The following is a 10,903-nucleotide window of genomic DNA, read 5'->3' on the forward strand; positions in this document are numbered from 1 at the left end:
AATAACCAGAATAACTTTGATTTGGACAATATGGAGGAAGGAGAGTTTTGGAAACGCGTCTTAAGGCTGTGCCACGTAATTGGTCGTTACTATCCACAGAGTGCGCGCGACGATGTAACGGTTTCTGGTCTGAGTGTTTTTATTCTTTCATGGCGCATGTCGTGTACGTTCAACGAAGAATAATTATCGCTCGCATTTGACGCAGTGCGTTAATCGCATATTACAAACGGAAAAGAACGTTATATAGTGCCGCGTGTTACGCGACACACTTTCCAAGCTGGTAATCCGTGTTAGTGCTTCGTTAAAGAAATACGGCGGTTAAGCACTGCAACAGAAAACTTGACATTGGGACGGCCATTTTGGCGTGTTGTTTCCTAATCGAGTGCTCGGCTCAGCATCGATATCCATCCATTTCAAGGTAAGTAGCTTCGTAGTTGTGGATACCTCGCGAAACGAGTGATTACGCGTTTATAATATTTCTCGTTGTTCGTTCTCCGTCGTGTATTCCTTCGGAAACATTCATTCCGTTCTACAAGAATCGCGAATTCACTTCGTGCAAACCGTCCGCGAGTTAAAGTAAAAAACTGTGCCATTCTGTTTTTCATCTTGTGTAAGTATGTCTGGTAGCAAAGCTGCGAACGCTCTTCGAAATTGATCACGGAACGTTCATCCTATTTTCAAATTACATCGCATAATTGCCAACGCAATTAAAATATCCGAAATTAAAATATTCCGCGTTTTACTATATATACATGTACAAATTGGAGATCTCGCGAATTTTACCAGATAGCTGTACATTTTTTTTCGAGCCTGAATGAAAACGTGTTTAAGCCTTGTTCACGATTCTTGTTTATTCGACGAATAATCAGGTGTTGCTGTTTCAAATTTCGACAAAGAAATTACGTAAAGATTACGAAATATATTATAACTGTTACACTATGGGGTAATTGTTTTATCGATCGGGATACTGTGTATTGTTTAAACAAACGTTATTGCGACAGTTGGATCTCATTATAAATTTCAATCGTACGCATTGTAGACAATAATGTATTATACCATGTGCTTCGCAGTAATACACGTATTATACATATGGTCGTTGGATTTGTAGAGGTTTTTCGTAATTCAAATTTTGTTATGAGCCACTTCTGTAACGAATAATAATAAGAATTCCTGTACCCCCATTTAAGGTATAACACATAAAAACTAGTACTGTTCCAATGAGAGAACATATAATGTTTACATCCTCTTGTGGTCTTTCCAGTAGGTCACTCGCGTTTGCTGCTTGCCTTTTGTCTTATTGGTAGATAAGCTGTGTAACTCTCTCTCTTGTACGTGATACTTGTAAATTTAAATTTCTAATCTATTTAATTTGTTCGGTATATATTATAGAATTGTTCTGAATATTGTTTTTATAATTTTAGATTTGTTTCAAATATAAGAACGGTGTGATATAAAATTATTGTGCCATGCGGGAAATATCCGAATTTGTGAAATATTACGATAGCTACCGCGAAGATTTAATACATTCTATATTCGTTTATTTCTAGGAAATAAAGATATTTCATCACTTTCAAAATGATGACAGAAGCACATATAAATTCCAATCATGTCTTAAATTCTGGTTTGACACCCAAATCGGATATAGACAAAATGGACGATGTAGGTTGGAAAGCCAAATTAAAAATTCCACCAAAGGACAAACGAATTAAAACTAGTGTAAGTTGAATGTTTAATTATTCTTCGAACTATTTTTCTCATTGAATGCACGTTTATTTAAGGTTTTTAAGAAAAATTTGTTAGATATATATTTAATATCTTCTTTCAATATTTGTTTAACCCTTTGCACTCGGAGTTATTTTTATTCGGAAATTAAACTTTTCTTCCTATAGATAGAATATTTATATACCCTATGGTTTTTGAAATTTTATGGATACGAAATTGTTATAATACCTAGATGTTTAGTAATTGATTAGATACCGACATATTTAATAATGTAAACAATATTTTGAATAATGCTCAATTCACTTGAATTTTTCAATTCGTAAAATTTAGAGGGGATAATACAATGATAAGGAATCGTACTGAAGTTACATTAGCACATTTCAATGAAACTCCGAAAGGAAATGGTTCTTATAAAAATATCAAACACATGTACTTTCTATTGTTTCATTGTTTATATATTGAAGGGGCTAAATCACTCTCTAAAATGTGGGTTCAACTATATTTATGTTTAATAGCAAAGTTGTAAATTCTTCAGTATCAGGTCTAGCTGAAAAATCAATTTAGTACGTCTTTCTTCGTTTAAACATAACATTCGTAAAAATAGCACATTTTTTGTTAGTTTGTCAGTTTGTGAAGCTGAATTTTTCCATAAGAAATACACAACTTTCAAATGCGTTGAATCCAAATTTTGGGGACTGCGCTTTTCATCCTTCTAAGATAAACAATGGCCAATAAAAAATATCAAGAGAATCAATTATAAAAATATGATAATTTATAGGATGTTACTGATACTCGTGGCAATGAATTTGAGGAGTTTTGCCTGAAGCGAGAATTATTGATGGGCATCTTCGAGAAAGGTTGGGAAAAGCCTTCTCCCATTCAAGAAGCCAGTATTCCCATTGCATTGTCCGGTAAGGATATTTTGGCTCGTGCGAAGAATGGGACTGGTAAAACTGGGGCCTACTCGATTCCAGTGCTAGAACAGGTATATTGTTTACAAGTTCCATCAGTCATTTTTACTTATTTTTTCTATTTGAATCTTGTATTAATATTCTTTGAAAACTATGATTTCAGGTGGATCCACGAAAAGATGTGATCCAAGCACTGGTAATTGTACCCACTAGAGAGTTAGCTCTTCAGACATCACAAATCTGCATTGAACTGGCAAAACACATGGATATAAAAGTAATGGTAACTACCGGAGGAACAATCTTGAGAGATGACATTATGAGGATTTATCAGAAAGGTTTGTATCAGTTTCTCATGATTAATGTAATTTCTAATTGTAAAAATATTGTCTTTATTCTTGATTCTTATCGTTCTTATCTTAAATGTTTATCTCTCATTGTTCTTGCATCTGAGGTATAATTATTTGTGTATTTATCTTCAGTGCAAGTAATAATTGCCACGCCGGGAAGAATTCTTGATCTTATGGACAAGAATGTTGCACACATGGATCATTGTAAAATTCTAGTTTTGGATGAAGCGGATAAGCTTCTATCGCAAGATTTTAAAGGAATGCTGGATCATGTGATTTCTAGGTAAATTACAGCTGCGTTATAGTTTGTGTAAATTGATTTAGATCTACGCATACATTTGTCGTACAGGGAAAATGTTTTTTGTCTGCGTGCACTTTCATAAAACATCCGAGTACAATCTCGTTTTTGTTTTTGATATTCAGATTACCACACGAACGTCAGATATTGCTGTACTCAGCCACATTTCCCTTAACGGTGAAACAATTCATGGAGAAACACTTGAGAGATCCATATGAGATTAATTTAATGGAGGAACTTACATTAAAAGGTGTAACACAGTATTACGCCTTTGTACAAGAACGACAAAAAGTTCATTGCCTTAATACGCTGTTTTCCAAGGTAAGATTGTTTTTCTACGTGTAAAGCATCTTGTAAATCTGTAGAATCTTTCTTTTTCATACTGTTGTACTCATACGGTTGTATAACGTGATTTCTTTTTGTTTGTTCAAGTTGCAAATAACACAAAGTATAATATTCTGCAATTCGACGCAACGCGTTGAATTACTGGCGAAAAAGATAACAGATCTCGGTTACTGCTGTTATTACATACACGCGAAAATGGCGCAGGCACACCGAAATCGCGTGTTTCATGATTTCCGAGCTGGGTTGTGCAGAAACTTGGTAAGCGATAATACTAAAGCATTCATTCAACTTTTCAATACATGCCATTTTATTCTATTGCTTTCAATTTTCCTGGAGATAATTCGTGGCCGCTTGTGTTTCATCTTCATAAACTAATAATTATCACCATTATTATAATGGATACTATAAATTATTAAATCATTACTATTTTACAAGTTTTTATGATGAACATTATTCATACGAATATCAATTACATGCTTATTATAGAAGATAGTGCAAATTTTTGAAAGCTTTAAAATGTTGCAACGCGTATATAAAAACGTTTTTTTACATGTAGGGAAATATAAAAAAAAATTCGTGAATATCAGCTTATTGAATACATTTGTGGTGAAACTTCATTTTAGATTATGTTCCTCAAGTTATATTTTACAATCTTATGCATAGTGCGGATTGAGGATCTTTAATTTAATTTTTTTTTTAATGATTTCAACCAGCTTAAACTAATACATTGATAAATTTTTCAATTCTCTTAATTTGTTCACTGGATTAAATTGCACTTACTCATTTTCGTCATGAATGCATAAAATCCGCAGTCTAATAATGTGGTAACAATATGCGTTTGTAAGTAAATGTAACATTTTGTTGCAAAGAGAGAGAGCTTCAGAAAATATTTTTGTGTACCTCCAGTTTTAAAGATCAATCTCATCAAAGTTTGGTATCACTTTAAATGAATTTTGATTAATATTTATATTATTTATATTTAAATATTTATTAATATTTTTTCATCAATATTATCTTGAACATGTGTGTAAGTTTGATGTAATATGTGTGAGATTGATGGTAATCACATGTAGCGCACCCCTACCCTTTTCATATAATCAAAGATTAACAAATAAACACAGAAAAACTAATTAAATTATGAAAGGAAACAAATGAATGTATTCTAACGGAACAGTCTCAATTGAAGATTGAATTACTGTAAACGTGAGAAATATAAATATGTAGTGATAGAAAGTAGTATGTAACAGGAAAAACAAATATAAAAATAGCGGAAGGTACTACGCACGAGAAAACATAGTATAAAAAAAATAATTAAAGTAGTTTATCTGAACTTAAGAAAAGTTAGAAAATGATGTTAGATATGGAAATTATATGTATATGAGTGTTACGTATCTACAGGTGAGCAGCGATCTCTTCACCCGTGGTATTGACGTACAAGCTGTGAACGTCGTAATCAATTTTGACTTTCCAAAAATGGCAGAGACATACTTGCATCGTATCGGCCGATCTGGGCGATTTGGCCATTTAGGTATAGCAATTAACCTAATCACATACGAGGACCGTTTTAATCTTCATCGTATCGAACAAGAACTTGGAACAGAAATAAAGCCTATCCCAAAGGTAATAGATCCAAATTTGTATGTAGCAAGACCAGAAGACAATAATAGTATGGAAGAGGGTAATGTGTCCAAGTAGTTTCGATACGTCATCATTATGAAGTTTTACATGCGCTCAAAGAGTTTAAAGTGTAAAATGGTGATTGTGACTCGTACGTATAAGGCATACATTGCTATGCTTTGAACTCACAGAGTGAAATGTTACTTTAGTTTGGAATGAATTGTCTGGTGTGTTTAACAGTGTATAAAGACGAAACAGTGCTATGAACATTTAGATAAAAAAAAGTGGTCTATATAGAAAAAAAATTGAAAATTTCAATTAACATAGTAAGCAGCGGAAAACATGAATTACTTGTAAATAAGGCATATACTGAATATGAAACAGTGAACTCAGTGAATGAAATGATGATGTGAATGCCGGTGCGAGTCATTCTTTGTACATAAATACATATAAATGTACATAATCTAAAGTGCGTCAGAGTCAAGCCATTATCAAGAGCACAATATGTAAACAAGTACATGGGTAAACATAATAATCATAACATTTTACCGCAACTGTAAATATTACATGAAAAAAGTATCCATCATTTTAATAGTAAATTTTTATACAATGGCTTCATACTTCCAAGATCTTTTTTTTTGTTCTTTAAGGGAAATTGTGATGGCATGTGCGATTTTCAGGAGATAGGAGAAAAGAAAACGCAAAAAAAAACAGCAGAATGAAAGAAAAATTCATACTTTACGAGCGCTGTTTTTTGACGAGTACCCAAATATTCTGTAATCCATATGCCCATTACTTTCGCATCTCCATAACCACGTATAAATTGTCCTTAAAAAAAATATACAGTCACAAATTCTAAATATCGTATTGATCTTAAATATTTGATCATGGCTTGATTTTGCTATCTGTCAATACTGTCGTACAACTCTGAAATTCAAATCACTTTTCAAAAGAGCAAGCTTATCTTTTCTTTCTTGTAAAGCGGTAGTCGAAACGTTTTTTTTAACTTGATCGTAATTTTTTTACGAAATTGTGATTGAGCGTCAGAGATTGTAAAATTGACTAGTTTTATATAATTATTTTGTATAAATAACTGGCTGGTGGCAATTAATCGATATTTGGGATTCGATGTTTGATTTCTATTAAGTGTTTACGTAACTCTTAACAAAATTAATGATTCCAACAAGTGTACGAGTAATAAAATTACCCTATCAAAGGATCTCTTTATTTTTCGGATTAATCTCGGAACATACTTTATGTAAAATCTGCAAATACAAAAGAAAAGAATGTACACGTTAACATCGTAGTATACCAATTTGTCTGACAAATCAGTTAACTGCCAAAGTGTAGCCTTCTTAGAACCGTTATCATGGAATCCCATTTTATTCTTGGTTTTTCATTTTACAATCCCGTGTACACATGTTCATTGTACAAAATACAGAAAATCTACGAAAAGGCGTTTAGACTTTGGGGATGATTTCTATTGTATATCGTTCATATATATTCTGTAATAAAAAAAATATGCACCACCAGCCAAGACAACTTAGGTTTACGGAACGAAAATGCGTATACATTAATAGGCAATAGTAGAATATTTCTTACTTGAAGCGAAAAATTTCAACGAGAAATATTAAACGGGAGCGACGAAAAGCGGTTTAAAATGCTCTTAGTCTTGTAATATCAGCTTTGACGGATATTTTGCTTTTCGCGACCAATGGCACCGGAACGGACGTCTTATTTCAAAAATAATGGACAGCTGGAGCAGAAGGTATGAAAGATACGAAATTTTGCTACAGAACAAAACGTAAAAAGAAAACTTATTCGAACGAAAAACCCGAACGTTTTTTATACGCGTACGTTTGCATACGTTTCACATGGCGAGAAGGGAAAGAGAATCGAACGAACGTCTTAGCTCCGTGTGATGTATGTAAAGGGTTTTGCTGACTTGCCGATTTTTAATTTCTAATTCAATGTTTCGTACAGGCAACACATGTGTATCCGAATACAGTCAGAGAGAGAGAGAGAGGGAGAGAGAGAGCGAGCACGAACATTTGATACGGGAGTTCTATTATACTGACTTGTATAAGCATATCAGGGAGTAAAACGAGGAGTTGTTTTCTTCTTCTTCTTCGTTTCGTTTTACCCGTCATAAAATCGAAAATTATATTTATATACTGCAACACCGGGTAATACATCTGCCGCACAAAACATGTTACGCGATTACTATTCTACGCGAGAGATCGATATGCTGTACAATTATTAATCATTGACCTAAGAGAACGCCGCTCTCGGTGCCATTCGTCGGAGCATTGATGTTGTGATTTATGTATTACGTTATTAATAGCATTAGAAACCGTTTTTTTGTTTTCAAATGCTCACGCAAATCATAATTTGATACATACGATGTTTCATTAATGGGAAATATGTCTGCTACACACGTAGAGGTGTAGGCGGCGCCAATCGATTTACACATTTTTGTCGGCTTCGGACGAGTGTGATTGAGAAAAAATCGACGTCGATGTGGAAAGTCTCGATAAACTGATCGTAACACAAGCAGGCATCATGATTGTTGCGAGGATCAGGCGATGATGATGATGATGATGGAGGATGATAATGATGATGATGATGCTTTGAGGCGATAGAAGAAAAGCGAATTACTAGTGAAAGAGGAATCAATGGTACACATGAAACATTCTTTTTTCCCGTTTGGGATGTGAATGTTACACAGTGAGATTTAACAGAAAAAAAAAGTTTACCGAACAAATTGGCAGTGATCTATCGAAACGAGCGTTGTATTTATTATAACAGTTTAGAAAAAGAGAAAACACTACCTAGCATTTCGTTTGTGGCTCTTATGTTTTTTTTTGTTTTTGTTTCTTCATCGATCAGAGAACTTTGATAAAGTGTATGATTCGCATATGATTCCATTCTAATGTAACATTATATATATATATATTCATTTCTCCATTATATCTATACCTCGATTATTTTTCTCGATACGAAACCGCATAATTCAACGAGTCGAACAGTATTTCGGATGTGTCTCTTCGAAAACAAGGAAAAAAAGGAAAACGAATGTATACTCTCTCGCATATTCACCACGAAAAAAATTCTGCTTTTGTGTTGTACGTTTGTGAAAGTTATTATGGTTCTTTTGACGAAGTTTTGTAGACTAGGGCAATAACACTCTCGGTCTTACTGAATTGTCATTGGAAATACCATTAGATCCGACACGGAATCTATTTTGTGAAGTATATTTTAAACAGTCTTTAAAAGAGTCAAGAAGGTGCCAACGAAGAGATCATAAAACTTGAACAAATTATCACACGAAATGCGTATATAATCATTCCTGATCATCTAATAACATGCTCTTTGCTTACGCGATGAAGCGCATTCTGTGTACAAATTACACACCGCATACACATCATACATATACACACACCCATGCGCGCGCATTTGTTTGCCAGTGTTGGAACTGAATGTCAACAAATCAAACTTCTGTACATGAATGCACACGTTTGAGATGTTCGAATAGTATCGCAGGAGTGTCGTTATTATATTCGTCTTGACTCTTTTTAAAGAATGGTATGAGTGTGAGATAAAAAATTATAAATTTCTAGTAGAGGTTGGGCGATAAAAGTTGCTGAATGCAATGCTATGCGAATAGACTGAAGGGTTCACGTACGTGGGATGTATCAAAACGTGTAAACGGAACTTCAGACGTAAATTTCCCATACGAGAGTAATGAAACACCTTGTTTTCTGATTACAAAGATCTGTGTAATTCAACTGTTCCCTTCGCAAGAATAAGTGTACCGACAGAACTCTGTTCTCAAGTTCCGAAATGACTTCTCGTCGAGTTTTTGATCGGGCACGTGGTCGAACAAGCCCACTGCTTCAAAATGTTTGTAAGGAGAACTGTTGGAATATACAAGTGTGTCTGGTACACGGATAAATATGGTGTTTATACGAACGGTTGTACGAATTATTTTCGTTACTTCTCTACGTAGAGTGTATACTCTTTGTGCACGTTTCGATACATCCTATATGTATATAATAAATATATATATATATATTATTATATATATGTATATATATACGTTTGTTTCGTTCTATGGTTGATACTGATGAGTAATTTTAACCTTAAGGTTACGTCATTCTCCACGTTGTACGTGGAAGTTAAATTCTCGCGATATATATGTATACACATGTATACTTCTTGGCAGCGTTGAAGATTGTTGAGAGAAACGATCGGAGTGATTTTGTTAACGAAAATCTTGCAAGCGTTCCCTCATGTCTGTCGCATAGATACATATATATTTCCAAGTGAAGTTCCTGTGCCTCATCTTGGAGACGAGAATACCCTTGATGTGGAAACAATCTGTGAGAGGGCACCTTTATGATATAAAAGTGCGATGTCGGAAGCGTTGTGTCAACATCTGGATTTGGAATGGATAAGGAGAAACCCTGACGACCATCGTGAAGGGACGCATTAAATATATTTAATGCAAAAACGATTCAATTCGTACCGGCGAAGGGAAGAATGAACATCTCGGCGAGGCTGATAACGCCTGATAAAACCTTCGCCATAAATTCGCACTGGTGCAATACAGTGCAACGAGCTGCATACACTTTAATAAGGAAATATATTTTCACAGTAAAGGACAGAATCCACATTCGGGCCCATCGAACACTTTCAAAATGTTTTTTAAGAGGAGAAGCAGCTCGTTCGTGGTATCGGAAGAAGATCCTCCGATACGCACGATAAAATCAATTTAAATAAAGAAATGAAAAAATACAAAAAAAAAACAGAACAGAAAAGAAATCGAAGAATGTTTCACACAGAGAAAAAAAAGTGCCGTCGTTGTAAACGTTTAATGGTTATCGAAATTCATTTCCAAAACTACTATTTTACTTCCGCATGAAATATGCTAATTGATCCACGCAGACGGTACAATAGGAAAACACAGAGAGAATAAACACCACTACCGTAACTTCTTTCATGTTGAACTGTTTGCGATAACGTGCTGGAAGGAAAATCACAGTTCTTTTTCTCTCTACGACAAAAACCAAAATTCGTTTATGAATTCATGTGAATGCAAGTCGCACACTACTGTGCACTTGTTTTTTTTAATGTTTTATACACAGCATATATCTACACGTTTAAGATCTTGGTAACTGGACGAAGCAATAAGTGTTGCCGCATTTAAAGAAACACTTATGCAGTATTGCCCGGCTTGCATGGATATTCATAGCAAGAGGATCTCTGTAACATTTTTTGTATCTTAGAACTTTTTATGTATCTCTGTGAAACCGATATATTTTTTATGTTTGTTACGTTCGAAGGATGAAAAAAATTTGACGCGTGCGATAAACGATATTTCGAAGTATTGTCTCTATTACTACAGAAACACAAAAGTATGTTTATTTGTCGATTATGAAGAATAGGTTTGTGCCCGTATTACGAAAGAGAGAACCTTTTTTATTTGTTTTTTTACTTCTTAAAGCACAGACCCCCCCTCCCCCCGATGTAATTGGAAAACGCATGTCTATGGATTTGTTTTCGAAAGGAACAATACAGCAAAGTAAATTTGGTCCTTAATAAAAATTTCCGGTTCAGTACACCTTGCATATTATTTCTCTTTCCTTGGAACCTGTAATTCT

The 10,903-nt window shown here is 34.2% G+C and overlaps 1 protein-coding gene across 2 annotated transcripts; it reads left to right on the forward strand.

Annotated features, from left to right (window-relative positions):
- The first annotated feature begins 155 nt into the window (after positions 1-155).
- Positions 156-10,861, forward strand: Me31b (ATP-dependent RNA helicase me31b). 2 transcript variants are annotated; one of them, XM_076426423.1, is made up of 8 exons: positions 156-418; positions 1,548-1,716; positions 2,501-2,707; positions 2,797-2,968; positions 3,113-3,263; positions 3,404-3,599; positions 3,711-3,881; positions 5,022-10,861. In XM_076426423.1, exons 2-8 carry the CDS (start codon positions 1,576-1,578, stop codon positions 5,316-5,318), a joined length of 1,335 nt encoding a protein of 444 aa, XP_076282538.1. In that variant the 5' UTR covers positions 156-418; positions 1,548-1,575; the 3' UTR covers positions 5,319-10,861. The 2 variants fall into 2 exon arrangements, with proteins under 2 accessions (XP_076282538.1, XP_076282539.1); XM_076426424.1 differs by lacking the exon at positions 156-418 and adding an exon at positions 440-610.
- Positions 10,862-10,903: the final 42 nt, after the last annotated feature.

Source organism: Lasioglossum baleicum, chromosome 6, assembly GCF_051020765.1.
Source record: "Lasioglossum baleicum chromosome 6, iyLasBale1, whole genome shotgun sequence".
Classification (NCBI taxonomy): Eukaryota; Metazoa; Arthropoda; class Insecta; order Hymenoptera; family Halictidae; genus Lasioglossum; species Lasioglossum baleicum.